General features: G+C 53.4%; 1 protein-coding gene across 12 annotated transcripts in view; it reads left to right on the forward strand.

The window, feature by feature from the left end:
- LOC144128648 (uncharacterized) overlaps positions 1-22,232 on the forward strand; it is a 714,737-nt gene that overhangs the window by 594,574 nt on the left and 97,931 nt on the right. For all 12 annotated transcript variants that reach the window (XM_077662210.1, XM_077662211.1, XM_077662205.1 and 9 more), the window contains 3 exons: positions 10,798-11,118; positions 13,141-13,506; positions 16,638-16,842. In XM_077662210.1, the coding sequence (XP_077518336.1) occupies positions 10,798-11,118; positions 13,141-13,506; positions 16,638-16,842 (892 nt within the window). The remainder of the gene's footprint in view (positions 1-10,797; positions 11,119-13,140; positions 13,507-16,637; positions 16,843-22,232) is intronic.

Raw genomic sequence — 22,232 nt, forward strand, 5'->3', positions numbered from 1 at the left:
GTTTACATCCCTCCTGCGGCGTAATCACCGGTTGTTCGCAGCGCGACTTGCACTCAGTTCCACTGAACGGACCTTTACTCTTCTTATTCCTCGCTGGACACGGCTTCCGTTCGTGCGCGAATTTTCTTTTTGGGTGCGATGGAGGCCTCGATGCGACTGCACGCGGGATTACACATATAAGGGCCTTCGTGCAACGTATCTCGACCCCCCCCCCCCCCCCCCCCTTTTCCTTCCCTCGGCTAATGGCGCAACAATAACCCGCGGCCCGCATCAGCGCGAACATGCAGTTCGCGCTTGGTTTATTAGCCGGATAAAAGGAAGCTGGGTGCCTGTAATGGCTCACGATCGAATTAAAGTGTCGACAGCATCTCGTTGCACACAGTGCGCGCAACTCGGGAGCGTGGTTCTAGCCTCAACTGACTTCTCTCTCTCTTTCCCCTCCCCCTCTTACCGTCGGCTCTCGCACCGCCGTCGAATTCGCGCCGTTCGGCTTCTCGATAACCGCGCATGCGAACGGCGAACAACCGAACGCCAACGATGAGCCGCGGGCGGGGTCGAATTTTGTCCTGTGTTCTCTCCGGCGTGTTTTCCAACGGCGTTGTATACAGTCGCCTTGCCGTTCGAAGCCAGGCCGAGTTGGCCGGCCAAGAAGAAGAAGCCGCGGCGCAATTATAACAACGATGGCCAGCAGAAATTGGCCCCGGTCCCCAGGGGCCGCAGCCACGGAAAGGCATTCGCCGCGGGTTTCTTTCTTCGACGACGCGTTGGACGAGCGTGCATTGCAACGATGGCTGCGGGCGGTGCAACAGCGCATTCTGTAGCGACTCTTCGGGCTAGCTGGGCAGTGGTGGCGTCGAGACACTGCCGCTTAGAAGCGGGGGGTGCAGCTTGTAGGCCCCCCTGCGGGCGCGACTCGTAATAACAGGAATGGCGCCGGAGTCGTTAGAGAGAGGGCGAGCAGGTATATATGTACGGGGCTGGCTTAAAGCTGAGGAGCGTTTTGCCTTGGAACAATAACAAGGCGGGGGAAGAACAAAGTGCTCTTGGTTCTGCTGGCACTACACGCACCAGTTTGTTGCAGGTGGTGGCAGCAAGCAGCTTGGCAGACGAAGGCTAGGCCTCCCTTCCTTCTTCAGGGTCTGCAGTGGCGCGTTTTTCTTCGCGCCAATGTATCTCCCTTCTCTTTCTCTTTTGTCTTCCTTCGAGTGGCGCGCTTATAAGCGAGGCCTGTTCTTGGCCGCCGCCATCGAGAAGGAGGGGGGGGGAGACCACTGAGTCGCGTAGTGTAATGAAGGGAAGAAAATTGGATCTGATAATCGAGAGGAAAAAGACGGGGAGGTCTTCCTTTTAAAAGCATTCGTGGCGTGTAGGCGAATGAGGGGGGGGGGGTGGGGGGGGGGGGGGAGCGCGGCTCTGACATTGTTCTCCGAGCAGCCGCTCCCTTCAGGGCGGAGGGAGAGACTGCCAACCCCCCCCCCCCCCCCCCCCCCCCCCCTTGTACCACGTGTACGTACTGTGGTCCATGCCTGGCAGAAGCAGCAGTGGACGTCGGTCGGGGCCTTCGGCCATGGAGGTTCTATATCTTCTTTGCATGCCATCGCTCCCTCCAGGGACGGACCTACAGGGAGTCGTCGTTCAATTTTCGTGTCCCTCTCCTCTTTATCTCAGGCCACTTTTCTTTGTTTTTTGACCGCTCGGTGCCCCCCCCCTCTCTCTCTTTCTACTGTGCGGCTTGTTTTCTCCGGTGGGCAGCGGCGGGCAGATGCCGGCGGCGCCTCCCAGCGCGGCTGTATCTGCGCGTTCCTCCTGCCTTTTGTTCTTTTCGCCTTGCGCCGTGCTGGTGGCGCGCCGAGGAGCAGCGGCAGCGGGTCAGAAATAATGCCTGCCGCGCCACCGAGCTGGGCTTCTTGGGCTGCCGTCCTGCGCCGCCGTGGTGGTGCCCGCGCAGATCGGTCTTGGGAGGGAGAATAATCACCAGCGCGGGCTTCGGAAGACTTGCCCGAAGGAGTGGCACGCGGTGGCGGCATTGCAGAGGCGCGCCGAACTTTCTTTCTTGTTTTCTCTCTTCGTTTCTTCGCTCGAAAGACAACGCCGAAAGAAGGAGCGAACAGAGAAAGGACGGGCCGAGCAGCAGCGGCAACATCGGGCGCGCTGCTGCCCCCGCGCGCACCATTATACGCGCGCCTGCGCCGAAGACAGCCACTGGCCGTTTAATAATGAAAGGACGACGCATCGGCGGCAGCGGCCGGCGGACAATCCCCGTCGATGATGAGCCGGTGTCGGGAACACCTTCTGGGCCGGGCGCGAAGCGGTGTAGCCGCTCTGTGTGCGCGCGCCTCCGCGGGCTTGTGTGGCTGCCGATCGAGTGCAGCCGTGCCAGCGGCGGCGGTGGAAAGAAAACATTAAAAAAAAACAGGAAAGAAAAAGGAAATGAGATAGAACCAGGAAAGGGCTGACCAGCTCTGCAAGCTCGCCGCAGTGAAAACTCCTGCCGCATCTCTGCGGCTCTTGAGAAGGCGGCGCCCAGCGCGTCGTCTTAGATAACCGACGGCACGCCGCGAGACGCAGCAGCGCGACGTTGGGGCGAAGAAGAAGATGCTTGAGAGGAGAGAGCAGGGTTCGCTGCTTGAACTGGCCTGCCGGCTGCTACCGGTCTTTTTGGGCGCAGGAGAGTGAGGGAGAAGAAACTAATTAGAGGTCGGCGGCGAAGGGAGTGGACCGGTCAATATGGGGATGCCGCCGCTCTGGACGGGCCATTCTCACCTAGTTCTGACCGCGATTTGTCCGGGCCGCCTCTCTCCCGCTCCTTCTTTCGGCGCTGCAGTATGCGGGAAGCAACGTCGATGCCCGAAAATGGCCGGCTTTCGCTAAACGCGCTGAAGTGCAGAGTGTTTGGCTCCTTCTCTCGTTGCGTGTAATCCACGTGGTATAGTATGAACGCGCAACTCCGGTTGCCTGGCGCACTCTGCTGTGTGTACCCCGGCCTTCTTGTCTCGCGGAGGATCTCTTTCGGAGCGCCTGGTCGTCGTCTTCATATCGCTCCTCGTATCGCCTCCCCGGGACTCGTCGGACGGCTGCTGCGTTGCGCGCCTCGTCGATTGTTATTCAAGAGTAACGCACACCCTGGTGCATGCCGCGCCTCTTTCTCTCTCTCTCGCCCTCTCTAAATCGGGCACGCACGCTCGCGCGGACGTGCACGGCAGCCGCGCTTTGCTCTGCACGCACGCCCCGGAGCGCGTAGGCTGGATACGTAGGCTGTAATGGGCCGCAGCCCGAGCGCGAGCCACCCTGTGTCTGCGTGTGTGTTTGTACGCTACGCGTTGCACTCCTCTAGCCAATTTGCGCGCGCAGACAGCGCGTTGAAAGTCGAGATTGCTGAATCGGGAGCAGGGCCGCAGCGAAAGCTTTGCAAAGCACTCGCGGGGAAACTTCCCCCCTTATCTCAGTCTGCTGCAGGCTCTCTCTCTCTCTCTTTTTGTTCTCCCTGGTGTAGGATGTTCTGTCTTGGTTCTTAAAGGAACTTTTTGCCGGAAAAGCTGCAGCCGTGGGCGGCGTGGCGTACTGGGCGCCGTGCATTTGACTGCAATTGGGCTCTTGGTGACTCGACAGGTCTGGTTTTATACTCGCACATAGACTGCATACACAGTTTATGCTGTTTTTTTTGCTTGCCTATTTGCATATGGTTAGCTTGCGTCGTTTTTTTTTTTATCGTTAAGCCATCAGCGTGGCGTTTCTCTCGCAGTCAGCCTACGCTTAACTTGCTGGTTTCGAGGGTTTTCTGTTTTTACTGAGCTAATGTTGCGAAAACGCACTTGTAGCGTTTCGCGTGAAGCAGACAGCAGTATGCACGCCTTTCATGGCGCGCCCGCCGTCACCATCAAAGGCATCGGCACATTGCGTCAGGAAAGCTGTCGCACTGAGTGACGTATCGATATCTCGAACTATACGGAAGCGAACTGCTTTGCATTCGAAAAAAGTTGATATTCTCGCGGCACGCTAATGTGCCAAAGCGCGAGCTGGATAGGTGAGAGCATTACACTTCCATTCAAGGGTTTTCGACGTTCAGTGCTATGTCCCTTTTGTTATGCGAGAGTACAGTACAGTCGAATTCAGAGGCCACAAAGTGTTGAACCAAAGCGCGAAATTAGCATCACTGTTCGACGAGGCTCTCGGCCACGTTGAGCAGCGCCATCCATGCATGCTGTGCACATGCCTGAGCACAAGTTAGCGTCGTCACGAGAATCATCACTCCTGGCTATATCGCTGATCCATTGTCGGGAATTCGAGAAAACCGCTTCTAATTCCCTTGACCGGCAGTACGTGTCTCATGGCTTTGAGCATGAAAGAAAAGCGGATGACATCATCTGTAACATAAGCAAAACAACGACCAAGCCGCCTTCTATTGAAGGGCCATAAGCGCTAGGCTTAGCGGCACTGGCTGCAGGCGCTGCCCCGATGTAAATCCTCACATATCAAAGATCGACTCTCAATCCTCGAGGGTGCACCGTCCAAATTCGGAAAGGCAGTCAGTACACAGTTAAACGCGAATACGCCTACATGGGAGTAAAAAGGTAAGCCTTCGTCCAGCGCACTTTAAAAAAATAATAAAAGGGGGAGTGCGCTAGAGGGCAGCTTCCCCCCTTTTTACTCCTCGCTGTCCAGAGTGTATGCGGTCAGCACCGCCAAGCGTGGAAACACTCGCGTCATTCAGCTGCGAAGACACGCGAAGCCGCTTCGGCTTCCGACCCTCGCGGGGTGCGTGGCAAACCCAACCCTTATCGCCTCCGCCTCGCCATTAATTCCGCAGCTACGTAAGACGTCCGCCTTCGCCCACGTCCTCGCAGTGATACACACGCGGGGGCCCCTGTTTTGCGTCAGATTAACTCTCGGCCGCGCGACGCGGGGAGCGTAATTGGTTCCGCGGCGGCTCCCTGCAGGCGTTGCAAGCCTCTTCTTCGGTCGTCAGTGCGCCGCCGCTCGAGTGTCTGCAGGCGTCTTCGTCGTCAGCACTTGTCGTCTTCGGCGAGGACGCTGAACTCTTCGTCTTCACGCTTCGCGCCTGCGCTCAATTATCGCGTGCGGCCACACGGTCCTCGTGTTTCGCGGGTCCGCAGAGGAACGGGCCTCCGTTAATTAAGACCTTCCCGGTTAATCTATGGGGTCCTTGTCGCCCGCGTGGTGCAGCGCTGCTTGTGCCGCTGCATGCGGAGTTAACCGGCGATAGCGAGGCGCGCCTCTTATCTAAATGGCCCGTGATTGCGCATGCACTGCGGACGCTGAGCTAACGTTCCGGAAGCGCCCGCTACTTGCGTGGTTAACTCAATTCGTATATTATCGAGTCTGTCCTTTGCATACGACTGATTTGGCGATCGCTTAGACCGGCTTAGACCAGACAGTGTTTCTGAGCGTGGATTTTCATAGAAAACGCGTTGAAAAATATCCTGCATCCCTGGGAGAATATACACACACACACACACACACACACACACACACACACACACACACACACACACACACACACACACACACACACACACACACACACACACACACACACACACACACACACACACCAATATATATATATATATATATATATATATATATATATATATATATATATATATATATAAAGGAAGCTAACAGTCACCGAAACCAAGGTGCATAGGGGAATGCATCTATTTTTTTAAATTTGTAGTGCCAATCAATTGGTTTAAAGAAAATTACTTATAAAGCAGCAGAAAAAACAACTATGCCGCCGGTGCGATCCGAACCGACTTATAAGAATTATAAGAGTTATAAGTAATTTTCTTTAAACCACTTGATTGGCACTACAAATTAAAAAAAAATAGAAGCATTGCCCTATACACCTTGGTTCCGGTGACTGTTGGCTTCCTTAATATGTTGCCTTGTCTGCTTATATATATATATATATATATATATATATATATATATATATATATATATATATATATATATATATATATATATATATATAGTAATGTAATTTGTACCTCTTTTACGGCACCTGACGGATTCTACCGTACAGTCGCGACGAAGAAAAGATTGGCATCATGACGTCACGAGAGTGGCGAAAATCGCACCGTGCAACTGGCGCAGAGCCATGCTTCGCGAACACGCCTGGCAATTTTGTTATCGGCATGTTCGTAACCGCAGCGCCAAGCATTGCTCTCTACCGCTCCGGTGTCACGCCTTAGTGCTAATCTTTTTATCGTCAGAACCTTTGCTTTTCCTACCGATTCAAACTGCTCGCTATAGCCAAAAATTGGCCCTTACAGAGCATCACTCGTGTGCCCAATAGTTGCTTCCTCATATCCGTAAACTTCACAGAAAGCTTTGTTGTTCATCACATCTCTATACTGTTCAAAGAAAGCGTTTTTTTTTATCTTCATATTCCCTGCGCGTACACCGGCTTTGCACCATACCGCTCACGCGATGGCTTGCAGCTAATACTCTGTAATTTTCACGGACTTCATCACTGTGTAACTATAGCGGAGAGGAGAGAGTGCTTGGATTACATACCTGTATGTATGTTGCGTATGGTTGGCGAAAAACTACACAAACCACGTGCACTAGACTGCGCGTGCGTGTGTGTGTACAGAAAGATAATATGCATGCATTATGGCGGCTAGTTGCGTTACTCGAGACGTAATTGGGTTAGAGCTCCGGTTTTATGCTGGGTAACAATATCGCTTGCCGGAGCGTATATAGCTACACCCCACCAACTCTGTGGAACGGGGAAGAAATATTGACGGTACGTGACTTTGAAGCTTTCCCCTTCGATGTGGCGATGTGCGGCGCGCGTGGCAGTGTCACAAGCATGCACGTATGCGCCCATGCGCGCGCACGGTTTTGTACATAAACATAGTTGTGGACACTAACATGTACACGTGACCATGATCAGGTTACTCGAATTCGCACTGCGCATATACAAGCTCCACAAAGCGGACAAATTCGAGGAAAGCACTTGTCTCCGCTCTTTCCTCTTCGCTTGTTTACTTGTTTGTTTACTGCTCTCTTCATGTGCCGAAGGGGAAATGTCAAGTTGCGTTAACTCTCTATATAGAAAACCCGTGGAACGCAGTAACTAATTGTTTTTTTTTAACGTGCGGTAGTTTTTTTGCTTCAATGGCATGCGGAGCAGTCGCCGGTATCAATAATGTAAGGCAAAACCTGCCTAGGCTTTAACGGTACCACTAACGAACCAAATGACTAATCGATGTTTGTGAAGTTATTAGAGCAATCTTCGCTGTTCACATGTTTGGGTCTTTATTCTGGAAATTGAGACCAGTTCTCCCGCGGCTTCCATGCTCTCTGGTGTTTGGAACGTTCTATGTCGCGTCATGTGTATGGGAAACAGACATGCACAGGCAATACAAACGAAGGTGTACCTGTTCTGCGTTTGTTCTTTGTTTATTGGGCGTCGAGTCTAACAGTTGCTTCCTTTCGTTGGCACCTCCTGTCCATCGAAGTGAAATTTTGGTCAAGACGCAAACAAAATAACGCAGCATTGAGGAGTGCAAATACATGAAATATGCCGATCATTCGCCTGTAAGTGTTGGTCGCGGCGCTAGCTCAATGCAGTATGCGAAAAGAGGCTGCCCAAGAGCCGGCCCTGTCTTTCAAGCAGCTTTTAAACACATGGTCCAGCCGAAGTCACCATTAAAGCTCGCAGGTGTCCTTCGCGTGCATAATTCTCGCGTTGACGCTAGGTGGCATTGGTTGGCATTGCCAGCGCTGCGCTGTGCATCGAGGCACCCTATTCTGTGCAGAATTACTGAGTGACTGTTTAAACTGCTCGCTATAAATTTCTCATTATGGATGGGCACCTGAAGCGCGCCGTGAGGGAATGTGTGAAGGGGATGAAAGAAGGCAGAAAGAAAGGAAGGACAGGCAACTACCACGTGGTGCCTAGTATGCATGCTTGCCAGGCACGTATCATCACCCCCTCCCCCCTCAGAAAAAAAAAATTCTGCCTATGCGCCTGGTGCCTGCCCTCGCCACTCCATGCAATTTTATCATGTCATGTGCTCTCTGTCTGTCCGCTTATTAATTTACATATTTGCTCTCAATATGACGTATTGCGTGTAATATACTTGCGAAATACGGCAGCAATCGAGCACTCGTGTTTCCTTTTTGTTTTCTGCATTTCAGGCTCTTTCATTCGCGAACAAACATTTCGAGGTGCCGTGGAGCGCGCCGAGCGATAACTCAAAACCTTCCTGCGCGCTGTGACTAATGCACGATGCGCCTCAACACGAAGCATGAACGAGATCTCAAGCAGCGAGAGAGAGAGAGAGAGGCCTTCGCCAGCGAATTAGCATACACGTGCGCGCACGCGCAAACTTGCAGCACACGTGGGTCTCTCTCGTCTTCTTAGCCGCTACTCCGCAATCCAGCCCTGCAGGCTGGCGCCGCCGCATGCATGCATACAGGGGCAATCTTTCATTTCGACTGCGCGGAAAAATAACAGGCCTGCATGCATGCTGCTAGCTGTCCAGGGAATGGGGAAGCTTTGCGGGGGGAGGGGGGCGAACGGCGCCACAGCAGTGGCGACGCCGGTGTGTAGTCCGGAGAGAGGCTCGGGAAAGCTAAACGATAAAACTAGGAAGAAAAGAGAGCGGTACAAGTGACAGAAGTGTGTACGGGGCGAGGTTCCCCTAAGTGAGCGCATTGCGGCGGGCTGCGCGCTCCGGTGACCACGCTACTTTGCAGCTCGTGCTTGCAGAGCAAAGAGAGGCTGTGGCGGTCGGGGCTCCGCAGAAAACGCGGTGCGCGGGTTATAGCTTGCTTGCTTGCGTACGCGCAATTATGAAAAGCGGCGTGTTTGTGCCGGACCCCGCGTGCGTCGGCGTCGGGAGGCCGCTGAGAAAAAGGGGGAGGGACGTGTAGCTCTCGCTGCAGCCAGCGTCGCAGCGGCGCCCGCATAGTTTTCGTAATTTGGCTCGTTGGGGTGCGGACCGCGGCTCCCACTCGCTTGTTGGCTCGCGCTTTCTTGGTTTGCCTGCGCGCGCAGATTGCTTGCTCGGTCCGGTCCGCGAGCCGCTTGGAGCACTTTCTCCGGGAATCAGCACTTTTGGTCAACTTGCTCGTTTGCGCTCACCGCGCGCGCGTTAGGTGTGTGTAGTGCAACGTGTCGTCGTGGAATCATCTTTCCCTGCTCTCTCTCTTCCCTTTCTCCTCGTTCTCTGCAGGCCTTGGACACAAACTCGCCTTTCGGGGTAAAAATACAAAAACAAACTCGCGGAGCCCGCCCATACCACGTCTGTACGCACTGTATGGTTCGTGATCCCCACTTGTTTTGCGTTCTTGGGCGCTCCACTCTGCAGCTCTTGCTGGACATGCTTGCGTGACCTGAGTCTCGATGGTGTGTCCGATATTTCTTTACACCTTCGATTGTCCGACGCGTAAATAGTGTTTCTGAGTTCACTTCTTGGGCGCCACGGTGGAGCAGGTCTAGAGGATAATTGGCGGTTCGCCTGGCACGTGCCAGTTGAAGAATTGTTTTTTTTTTAAATTCAAGGATTCACATTTATTCACTTCTGTGTCTGTCAGTATATGTTTTATGTTTGCGTTAGTACCTCAGGGAGCATACCGTTTGATATGGCACAATCTATATACTGCCATTGAGCTTAAATGATGCAACTTCGTTGCGCGTTCAATAAAATCATTCGCATCTCTATAAATATCGTGCGTTAAAGTATTTCTGCCAGCAAACAGTCACCATGAGGCTGCAGACAGTGAAGCAAGCGTTGACGGTTTTCTGAAGGCGCTACCTTCTTTCTATCTTACATAACACCAACTCGGGGACTCTTGGCAGCCGGAGCCCACCGCTACGGCGTCCTTCATAGCTCATATATTGCGTCTGAATGTAAAACAGGGCATACCACTCGTCGCGATATGCTCGCGGCCTATAGGGCGCAGGGCATACTACCAGACTCCATCAGGACGCTCTTGTGGCCGCAGGGCAGTGCGCGCACTCGTGAGCGAACATTGGAGAGCCTCTGTGCATTCCTCGAACACACGGGCTTGACGTCCCGTCTGTTCTCTGTCAGGTAGTTAAACGCAGTGACCGAACGCTCCGCGAGTTCTACCTTGAACGATTAGTAACTGGACGCCCCACTCCAGTTGTAACCAACACAGTGCTGTGCGCGTGTGTGATTTAATTCCTCTGAAATGAACTAATCACGCGCACAACCTGGACACATTTCTTATTGTGTAAATAGTTTGTACATATTACTTATCCCCCCATCCTCTCTTCCTGTCCCCTCACCTCTTTCATTTCATTTCTCCATTCTGCCTGCTGTCCTTTATTTCCGCTGCCCCAGCTCAGGTGCTTCAGTATCGATGGCAGATGCCGGGGCTAGCAAAAATCTTTTCCTTCCTTTTTACTATTATTTTTAATAAAACCACTACCACCACCACCATACCACTCTCCACATATCTGAGTAAGCATGTTGTAAGGGCTGGTTCTGTCAAAAGTGACCGGGCAGCTTGGTTTGCTTCCGACTCCTATAGGTATTGAAAAGTGTTGAAAGGTATTGAAAAAGTATTGAAAAATTGTTGAAAAGGTATTGAAAGGTGAGGAGAAGGGTTTTCCTATACCTAACGGAGATGTGGCGCTTGGGGAATGGCATGGGTGCTCAATTATACGTCCTAGAAGTAAACAATGCTGACTGGGAGGTTACCTTTGGAAGAGACCGTATACTTGCCAACCCATTAGCAACTAGTGATGGCACTGACAGACCTTTGCGTATTCTTGTTTGTTACTCGCAGGAGCATGTCGTCTAAGCGCAAGAGTCCGCCCACCAAGCTGTCGACGGACGAGCTGCGGAGCGAAGAAGAGCAGGAGGAAGACGGGGCCCTGGGCGAGGAGGAAGAGGAAGAGGAGGAAGACGACGAGGACACCGCAAGGCGGCTCCGGCTCAGCGCGTGCGGCGACGGCGACGCGCTGCTGTCCGGCCGCGCGCTGCTGGGTGGCCCGCCCGACCAGCTCATGGAGGAGGACGACGATGAGGCGGCCGAAGAAGAGGACGAGGACGAGGACGGTCGCTCGGACAGCCTCGGCTCCGACGTGCTGGCGCACAGCCCCAATGGGTCAGCTGCAGCCTTTATACGCACACTTGCATGCTTCAAGAAGGGGGAAAAAAGGCCTTCATTTTCAGTCGTTGTGAAACGCGTTTGTTTACAACGAGGTGGGATTCGCTTTAATCAGTGGCTGGCGTTAACTTCAGGGTATATTGTTATCGAGAATATTTATTTTATTTCTGCCCACCCCTTCTGTATTTACCCTACCGGCGTCTTTAAGGTAACAAAATGAATGAAAAGGAGCAACAGGTGTGGGGATAAAGGGAACAAAATTGTTCAAAGCTTCGCTAAACGGCACAATTAACGAAGACAAACAAGAACTGTTAAGCGCTTCTCAAGACAGCAGAACGCCGGCCACTACCAGCTACTTTAGGCGCTTTTATCGGCGAGGCATGTAAAGCCATGTCGTGAGTCCTTTCTAAGAAAAGAAGCAGGCGTACGTGCTTGAACAAGAAGAGAACAGCGGTTGAGAAAAATAATATCTTCTAAAGCTTCTTTCTTGCCCAAATAAAATTTTTCTGCCTCGTGTGCCAACTTTCTCAAAGGTGCTTACGTTCCTGTGGCAAAGCGGCGAGCATAGAAAGGCAGCAGTGAACACGAAACTGAGACATGAAAAGAGAGCTTTCGGCTAATGTTTTAATCGCAGCGAAGTGGAATGGGGGCTTAAAGCGCGGCTACAGCGTTTCTAAGCAATTAAGGTTCGCAAGCTAGCCCATCCGTGGTGATGTGGAAGGTGTAGCCCATGGCGAAAACGTGGATCCAAAAATAACACCAAATCATGCATCTCGGGATTTTCTCATAACAATCACTGCACTCTTTAAAACTTTTGGAGATTAAGTGAGGTTAAAAGTGTGACAATTCGGCCTAATTGACTGTTCATCACGGGGAAACGAGCTGCACCTTTTACGGACAGAAACGAAATGAAGACACAACACAGAGCGCGAACTGACAACTTATTTTTAGTGGGTGTAGCAGATTTTCTTTTATATACGGGTTACACAAGTGCCAGCTGTGGGACAGAAGAAAAAAACAAGAAAAAACCCATTTGCTCCACCCATTACAAATCAGTTGTCAGTTCGCGCTCTGTGTTACGTTTCTGTTTCTTTTCTGTCCGTAAAAAGTTCAGCGCGTTAATGTATAGCGCGTTTCACAATGATAATTGGCGTTAATTGATTTTGGTTTTTGCCGGAAACTCGCTAATAGGTACGGGTATAAGTGCTGAAGCTGAAGAATGATTGTCTCCTTTTCACATCGCTAGAAGTTACAGTGACAGTCCCAACATGCATGCCTGCCAAGCTTATTTTGCTTGCTGAGGAGAATTCTAAGATGAGAATAATTTTACTAAATATATCGTGTTTTGCTAATGGCAGTCCCGTTCGCGCTTTATTCTTAGGTTCTTTACTCACACTGTCGAATCTTGTCATACAGTCTTTCTCCTTCCACGTTGAATGGACCAGAAGGAAACGTTAATTTGAATGCTAAAATATATAGTAGTATTGTGACAGCTGTAAAATATTTTCAGCGTTGTCCATTGCGTGGATCGGAAGGCCAACACGTGGGCTACTTCAGAGCGTATCACTCGGACAAGTGCAGGTTGCAAAATTAGTCCTTGTTTCGATTAATGGATTATAATGATGGTGAATTTTAATGGCGTGAAGGTAGCTTTGACCAAAGAGCGCCAAAGCACAAGCGATTTTTCTAAAGGTACGTCGTTTTATCTTCAAGGTTGCGCAAAGCTGCGCCCAGCTGTCAGGCTGGCATTATGTGTAGTGGACTCAAGCTTTATTTTGCAGGAGCCGCACCAAGCGGGGCCTAAAGTTGTGAAGTCGTAAAGATGTAATTGGGCTCGCTCCTAATCAGCAAAAAACAGAACCACGCCCCCAGCTTCGATACAGTTACTGGGAGTTACAGAACCTCCTCCAGCTTGGTAGAAAGCTTGCCGGGGTCATTGCGCAGGCCGACATTTGGTGCACTGAACGCTCCACCAGTACCGTATACCTTGTCCTCAAGACAGAGGTTTTGCGCACGCAGGAACGCGTCTCATCACGGCAGCTACGCGACGGGCGACCGACACGGCGCCCTCGGTTCCCGGCACACTGACTCCGACGACTCGGACGCGTACGGCGGCGGACCCGGATCGCCGGCCGAGAACCTGACCACCACAACGACGACATCGGCGGCTTCGCAGCACAGGCGTCGTCAGCAGCCGCCGCAACTGCACCACCACCAGCAGCAGCGCACACCGCCTCTACCAGCGCCGCCGCCCTTGCTGCCGCCAACGTCCGAAGGGAGCCGCCCCAAGAAGTCCATGGACGATGTGCTCAAGAGGCTCACCTCCAAGATGCACACAAGCGCCTCGCTCAACGATGGGGCCTCCAGGACGCCGATGGAACACCGGTGAGCACCAGGGCTGCTCGCGTGGGGAGTTTCCGAGCTGCATGGAGCGCGGGAATTGCACGACTGCGAACTGTGTCGCAAAGTGTTGCACTTGAGGCCTATGAAGCAACGTGCCTTGGCAGTAACACAGTCCGTTTTGGGGGGATAGTAACTAAATCTGCATACGTGTGTCAGTGTCCCATATATTTCGCGTTTGCACGACCTGTATGTTCTTTCAGTGTAATCGGAACGGCTGTCTTAAGGAAGGGAGCAGCAGCAGTCGTTGAGCGAAGTGTGAAGGAATGCTAGACGGGGCGTCCATTTTAGTACAGCGTTACCTCAGAATAGTATGCGGCAGTCTGCTAACAATAGCCGCCGCTGAACCAGTGGAGAGGAGAACAAAAACCTGCGCAGGTTGTGCAAAGTCGAAACTAAAGATACCCGAGGGAACGAGGGGGGGGGGGGGGGGGGGGGGGGGGACTTGTAACGGGCGCATGCGCCGGCATCCAAATCACATCACGGGATGAAGTCTGCAAAACCCTATATGGGGGTCGCGTGATCGGTGGCTTGGAGAGGGGGAACAGCGGTGGGTGAAGGGACGTGGCGGTGCGCGACGCAGCGTTGCGTGTCGTTGTCGCTGTCGTCTCGGCGATTCTCGGTGGCCCGCTGGGAAGGCGACGTGTGCTGCCTGGGGGCGAGATAGGAGGGGAGAGAGTGAGAGGGAGAGAGGTTATGTCTGCAGCGTTGTGTCGGCAGCCATTGTCTCGTGACCAGATTGGCGCTCCGGTACGATCCGCCTTCCCGCGCACGCGCCGACCGTCGCTGGCGCGCCGCCGACAATGCCAGGGCGGTGCTTCCCAACAATGGGCCGGGCCTCCGCGGAGAAGACAGCTTCTCAGGAGGAGGCGCCCGCTCGCCTCTCCCTCTTCCTTCATCTCTCTCTCGCCGCTTAGCGCGCGCGCGCGTGGCGCTTCGGCGGCGACGGCGCTCGCTTCTCCTTCGCGTGTTTTCCCTTTGTCTGCGGCGTGGGCGCGTTCCCTCTTCGCGGTAGGCGGTCTTCGAACAATGGATCCGCGCCGGTGGAGAACCGATTGTCGCCGGGCGCGCGGCGCCGGCGCGCCTCGCGTCGCCGTCGTCGCTTCGATTCGTCGCGCCCCGAGCACAATGGGACGGCGGCCGCGAGGCTGGCTCCTCCTGCGCGCTGCGCTGCGCCGCACGGCTCCCCCCCCCCCCCCCCCTCCCACCGCCCCGGACTGCGCGCCTGGGCGCGTGGCAGTGACCGAGGCTCGGGTGGTGTGAGAAGAAAGGGAGATGCTGAGCTCTTTTGGGTGGTGATTCGCGGCTGCGATGGTGCCGCGTGCGCACGGAAGTTTGCTGTCGTCGCTTTGGGGCAGAGGCTAATACTACTGCCCTTTCGTTTCGATTTTCTGCTAAGTTATGAAAAGTCGTCAGTCGCTGCTTGATTGTCGTGCGTTATATATTGACGGAAATTTTATTTAGTGTATTCCTTTGGTTTCTTTTACACGGGTGTTTTTCTTGAACTCAAAGTTGTGTTTAGACGTGGAATCGCGCGAAATGTTCTATGCGGGGCGTAGTAATTTTATTCTCGTTTCCACTAACTCTGATCTTTACTAAAACCCACGAAACTGTGAACAAATACCTTAAGGTGAGCGTAGGCAAGTCGCCATGTACTTTGTATTCAGCCTACAGCTTCGCGACAGGTTCGAAAAAATTCGATTGTTGCTGTGTCTGTCACAGTGCTTGTATACGCTCTCGGCGAGCGCACAGTTTTTGTTCGGTTATCGAAATTTGTACCGCTTGCTCACAGTTATGGAAGCGGTGCGTACTCAGCCGAACCAACGAACGCCATATATACTAATTATAATATTTCTGACTGCCACTCATGTGTGAAATTATGTTCTAACGAACTCGTTAACTCAATCAAGTAATAGTTTACTCGCTCGCTGTCAGGCTTATTCGCTCTCAATCATCGACCTTAAGTTCATTCTCGAAATGCACAGCTTAGTGTCTCTCCGCTCTGCATGCTGTTTTGCGAAGTCCCCCTTTGGCGAATGAAGTTCGTGACAGCGTAATTGACCTCGTCGGCTTGCTGCTGGAACACATTAGCTGCCGGAACTGAGAGCGACACTGTCGCGGCGTAGCAGTGTGTCCTCGTTCGCACCTGTGCCACCCTAATGTCGCAAGGGGCCCCTTTTCTATAGCTATGAAGTTGGCAACAACTTGCAGGTTTTGGCTTTCAAACTACGCAGCCCCTTCCCCAAATTTAACTATACGCGTACCGCCCTTACAGACGATGCCTATCGTGTTTAAGTTAACAGAGTGTTTACTGTACACAGTGTATCCTTTCGAGAAAAAATGGATTTCTTAATGATTATTTTATCGAGCTTTCCTTCGCAATTTAGCCACCAAGTGTTGAACTAAACGTAGGTTCATTCCTTCTGACTTACTGAATCGCTTACCGTGTAAACTCGGCGAGTCGTCCATTCACAAACTGACTGGCACACTGGAATCTCCAGTTGGAAGTTTTGTTCCCTTTAGAGCCGCTCATAATTGGGCCATACGGCAAGGTTGTGAGCCTGAACCGCGCGAGCGCATCTTTATCCACAAGTTTCGTTTAGTCAGTTGTGTTTCTTCTCGATACGTGATGGACGGAATACGCGTGTAGACGCCGAACAGTTCACAGCTACAAGTGTGGCACTCGCTTTTTTTCATTTTTTTTCTCTGTTTCACTGGTGTTTTATCTTTTGTTCAGTTCACTTCCCGGGCTTCGTCCGTTAACGTGCTTGTTAGAGCCATGGCTGCGGCGGATTGATTGCCTTAATTTCGCCTACACATGCCACCGGCGCGCCACGCCGCTCTTCGCTTTATTGGCGCGACTGTTTATTATCTCGTGCTCACTCAAACAAAACAAACAGGCAGACAGGCACACACCCTTGAGGAGCGCGCGCATGTGTGCGTCGTATAATGCTGCCCCTTCGGCTGCCGTTTCTATATAGCTTCCTCGCTCGACGCGGGGCTGTTAATTGTCGGTGGCCGGCCGCATAGCGCACGGTATACTGGCGCCGTTTCTGCTGCTGCGCGGAGTCGTTTTTACGGGCCACCTGCTCGATCGTCTTCGTGGCATATCGCAGGTCCCGCGGCGGCCACGGGTCAGCGGCGGCGGACGGCGGAGGCGATCACGGCCGGCGCCGCGTCACGCTTCAGCTGGAGGGCGAGACCCTTCGGCTGGCGTTGTCCGGCGGAAGCCTGAGGGACAACGAGCGTCGCCTCACCGAGATGATCAACCAGCTGCAGCAGCTGCGCGATCAGCTGCTCGTCCAGCAGAGGCTCCAAATGGTCAGTGCTGCATGCACCTGTGCACCACCCCCGCGTGGACCGATATCGAGACCGATGCGCACAGCGTAACAACGGTTTCTTCACTGCTTCCGGGTGTGTGTACTCCATTCATTTATCGCCAGCATCACCCGAGTGGCCTATCTCAGCGATACAAGGGCATGGCGTGGTTTTGCTTCGGCCACTGGAAAGGGGAGACAAAGGTCCAGCATGGATTAGAACTTGAATGCAATCGTTATGCTGTTCTATCGCGCAGTACAAACGGGACAATGCGAAGGAGAACGCGAAACCGGGAACAGCTGAGTTGTGCTAAACGCGATTTAGTTCTCACTTGCAGGAAACGCGGTCGTCACGCGTCCGGACTGAAAGCAGCAGTGCCGTTGTTTTTTAGCCTGTATAGGCCAGCTTCGTGTTTTTGCCTCCTCATTGACATTCAATTTATCTAAATCACCAAGTTCTGAACTAGTTCCGTCGGCAACCTGTCTTTCCCGTTTCATTCGTCGCCAAACCACTTCTAGGGAACTGGTTGCTGACTTAGCTGTTTCGGCGCTAATTAAGAAACCACGTCAAAGGCGTGTGAATGTGAGACGAGGTCGTTGGGAGGCATCAGCGTCCATCGAGAACCTGTCAACATGTGTCTTCTAAATGTAGCCTTTACAGGACTTAAACCGAGAGCATGTTCTCGTCAAAACTGAACGCCTGGGAAAGTTTCGTTCTGTCTTCCACGAGTGCGGCATCGCACTTTGCAAGAGCGGCCCATAAGTACGTGCCAAGCAAGAATGGTGATCACCGCTCCCTGCTTTAGGAACGTACCAGCATCGCAACCGCCGCTGCTCAGTACACACACTTCACTAAGACCCAGTGTCTTGAGTGGCGGCTGCAATGCCACAGGCACCAAACGCGCTGGCGCAGCCAGACCGTCGCTTCATTTTTGCAACCGCGCGCCAGCAACAGTGTATAGAGGGGGGGGTGGCAGGTTGAGCGCACCGTGGCATGTCACACAGCTGCGGGCGTCTCGGCGTCGCTGCTCTTCTGAGCGCCGAGGCATGTATTGTAGCGGACCGTGGTGCCCGCGCACGCTCCGGCGTTGAGTAATTTGACAGCCGACGAGCTCTTCTCTTGGAAGGGTGCCCGCGCATAAACCCGCGCGAGCGTCTGGCGCAGATCGTGACCGGGGCTGGCCTGAAGAAATAAGAAACAAGTAAAAATAAAAAAGGGGAGGAAAGCAGTCAATCAAAGGGACCCTTGAAACAACCTTTCTTTGCCTCAAAGGCTGTCCTTTCGGCTTAGGTATACCCATTGTGGAGGGAGCTTGAGCGGTGTACAGTACCTGCGATAGTTCCGATGCACGGTCTCCGGTACGTCTCTATGCTATTTGCTTTTGGCGGGAAAACAGGCTACCAGTGGCGTTTGCAATTCATTGAATGAACAGAGTCCATTCCAAAGCCGCGAAAGCGATGAATAGTGGAGAGAGACTGACAGAAACACGGTGGAGAGAAGCCTGTAAAGAGTGTTTCTTGGCATGTTTAAGAGGCAAATCCGTCTTAAAAAAAAAAAAAGTATCGTTGCCTTTATTGTAAGTGCGATGAAAAAAATAGTAGCATGGAGACGTAATTCGTAAACATCGCAAAGATATGAACCGTGCGCTCAAGGCTTGTGGGCCAGTGGGCTGTTGCAGGGAGTTTCGGCCGTAACTATCCGCGTCGATGATGCGTGAGACCAGAATTGCTGGTTATCTTGTTTCCCCAAATGGCATGTCGCCCGTTCTGCTCAAAATGTACCCGAAGGGAAACATTCGTCGCTAAGCCATGCAGGAACAGTGACCTGGTGGTTTCAGTCGCATCAGGGATGCCATCTGTATGAACGTTGAAAAGAGTATACGATACCCGAACACATGTGCAGGGTGGCGAAGTTTTATGTCGCAGAATGAAGATCAATTAAACGCAGTTCTTTTTGAGAAAACATGGAACTGTGGATGCGAAGGCGTTGGCATGCTGAATTAAAAACGAATAATCTAAGTGATAAGACGACGAGTGTGCACCGTTGCTTGGACAATCCCGTTATCCGCGGAGTCGGATAAAGTATGCGGTTGTCAGTGTTACTTAGGCAGGCCCGTGGTTTATTCCTCATCCCATAGCTGATGGTGGCATCAAGGAGACAGCAGGACACCGTCTACGCCTGGCAAAATTTCTTACACAACTTGTTTATCCCAGGCACGCGGGATGGAATCCCGCCCGCACTTCAATGGCGACAAGGTGCAAATACGCCCGTGCGCCGTGCGATATCAGTACGCGTTACACAGAACGCCAGTTGATAGAAATTTATCCGCAGCCTGATTCGGGGTGTCGAGCCACCTCATAGCAATCCTCACACATTTGTGTGTATATATACTGCTGTGAAAGTAGCAACGCCTTGCCCTAATCAACCCGGAAGGCGGGCGCGTGCTCACGGCCACAGAAAAGCGAGCAGCCGCATAGGAAGCAATCGCGCATCCCACAGGGTTTGTTTGGCACGGCGACGGTCTGTGCGACGCGCCTGTCTCGCTACGCTACTCGAAGGCGCGCATCGCGATTTCGGCCCCCCCCCCCCCCCCCCTCACCACCATCGTCGGGCAACGCTTTGTTGCCCCTTCGGATGCGGCGGCGAGTTCGCGCGCGCAAGCGCCCAGTGCGAGCGCTCGAGCCGCCGGGACAGCTCCCGAAATAGCACACCCCGCAGCGCCGCGGCCGCGCTCGCGGTAGCGCGGGTTGCTCGCTCGCTCTACGGGTGCCCCCTCTCCCCTTCTCCTCCCCACCCGGCCCCGGAGCGAAACCCTTCATCTCGACTGTCTCCGATGTTGTGTGCCGTCGCGCCGAGCCGTTGACTGTGACTCACACACCGCTGCCGAGGTAAAGCTACTGCGGACGTCCTTTTGTGCGCCCCCGTTTTTGTCACTTTGCTCTCCTGTTTGCTTCTGTGTAACTAGTCGGGGGATAACAACAGCTTGTCGCTAGTAGTGAGCGCTCTGGCGGTTCTGTTGGCGCCTGCTGCCGTTGGCGGTGCCACTTGCCGCCTGGGTGCAAACGAGCCCGTGTCATCTCGGTCGCGCGGCATATACGGGTGCTTGGGATGCATAAAGGCTATCTCGCCTCGAAAACTGGCGCAGGAAAGCGGGCCACACTCGTTTTGATCCGATGCAACGATCTGTTTTCGTACACCGTCGCGGTTCTGGCAGAGAGCGAGAGCTTTGGGGTGGAAGTGATGTTCTGTAGACATGAGGGGCAGTCTTTCGCGTCGCCTCCCGAGGCTAATCAGCGGGACCTCTTTTTCAAGGCACCGCGGATTCGCTGCCATCCGTCAGTACGAGTCTCATTGTCTGCCGGTCTTGCATAACCATTGCGCCCAACCCGCATATACTGTCGCCTAAATGTACGGATATTAACTCACCACAAGTCAGCTATTTAGGAAATCACGCGCACAGAAGCACTCGCACAGGATACCGAGGTGCGTTGAAATAACCACCAGTTTACCTGAAGAGGCAGACAGGCAGGCGGGAAGCTCCAACAACAGCCCATGGGAACCTCCAACCCACCCTTTCTTCCAACAACTGTATTGCACAGCTTCCGACTCGACTCAGCATCCGCTCATCTTCTTCAGCGAGCTCCCCAAGACGCCCTTCTGGCGCCGCTGTCGCAGCGGCGGGGGGGGGGGGGGGGGGGTCTCAAAATTTTGCGACTCACACACACGCACACACACAGGCGCTAGCTCACCGTGGGCTGGAAAGCGGTACGTCATTGTCACCGTCGCCTTCCTCGCCGGAGCGCGCGCACACACATGATCTCCGAGAGTAGCGCGAGTTATTCGCCCAGGTCAGCGACCTGGATGCGTCGCGCCTGGCTACGTGAAAAGAAAAGGAACACACCGCCGCTTGAGCAGCTACCGCGCTGCGCTCTTGCTTCCGGCGGGAAAGGATGACGAGGATGCGACGCTTCCGGTCGCCGCCGCCGCCGCACCGCGAAGACCTGCCCAGCACCGAGTGAAGAAGGAGACACAAGGGTTGCGCGCGTCGGGATCGGCCCCCGCCCAGGAAAGCGAACACCCCTGAGAACACATTTTCCCCCGCTCCGGGAGCCGCTACCGTCGCACGCTGGCGTGTGGGTGGGTGGGTGGGGGGTGCATACGCTACTGCTCGCGGCGGCACACGGTACCCTTCCTTTCGTGCGAAGGAGCCCAGCGTCGCCGTCCGACTTGCTCCCGTTCTTCATCTTCATCCACCCCCACTTTATTATATTTTTTGCCTCTTCTCCTCCCTGGTATACACATCGTGCGACGCAAAACGCGCTGAACTTTTTTTAAAAACCGCATCCCCCCGCGCGCGCTCTTTTAATACGCGCCGCCGCAGATAGGGCAGGCAGCCCCAGTTCGTTGCGCGCGTTGCCCCTTTCTCCATATTTTAAATCCGGCCACTCCTGGAGGCGCATTTGCTTGGGAAACTCTCTTCCTATTTTCATTGCGCGCCGCGCTTTGAGTTCCGCTTTCTTTTTTTCAGCCTTTCTCTTCTTTCTCTCGCCCCTCTTTTCTCGAGGCCTTCTCCATGTCTCCGAAGATGCCCGGGCCGCCGCCTGGCCTTCCCACTATATTACTTTCTGTCCTCTGGGTTATTTTTAATTTTTGCCCGTCTTTCTTTCTTCCCAAGATTTACGCTCTTGCTCTCACCCGTCCGCTCGCTTTCGCGCTTGTTTGTGGCTTCTCGAGCGTTGCTACATTTTTTTAAAAACCCCGCAACCCTAGCGAGGTCGGAATATTCGTTTATGCTCTCTTTTTATCATCTCTTGCAGCGGTTTTCGTTTCAGGTGTTTTTTTTTTTTGTTTTGCATTCGCGACCATTTACTGTTGGTTTTTGGAAGCTCGACCCAAGAAGCAGACATATATGGGCACACTCGTGCTCACACACGTGCGCATGTTGGGCCTGTCGCGAACACATTCTTACGCATGGCGTGGTCAGTGCTCGCGCGCATGCCCCTGTACGCTGTCGCACGGGCGTGCGCTTCTCTATATAGGCTGGTTCATTCGCGGACATTTTTTTTTCTCTGTAGCGGCGGCACACGTACGCGATAACCAGTCCTCCGCTGCGCCTCGCGTATCCAAGCTCGAATCTATAGTACACATCTGGCGATCGCATTTACAAACCGCCTCTCCACCAGCCTTATAGGTAAAGTGGGCTGCCGATGAAGCCGACCCGGAATCCTACCGCCGGCGTTGATTCCTCTTTTTCCGCTGCTACCGCCCCACGCCTGTCGTCCCCATGTGGGAATCTCGCGTGGTGAAAAGGAAGGGGGAGAGCTAGAGAGAGGGGGGGACGTGGAGGGGGGCACTAAACCATCCGTCGCACGCTAGGAATGCAGAGCCTGCTG

The sequence above is a fragment of the Amblyomma americanum genome, chromosome 4 (genome assembly GCF_052857255.1).
Source record: "Amblyomma americanum isolate KBUSLIRL-KWMA chromosome 4, ASM5285725v1, whole genome shotgun sequence".
Taxonomy (NCBI): Eukaryota; Metazoa; Arthropoda; class Arachnida; order Ixodida; family Ixodidae; genus Amblyomma; species Amblyomma americanum.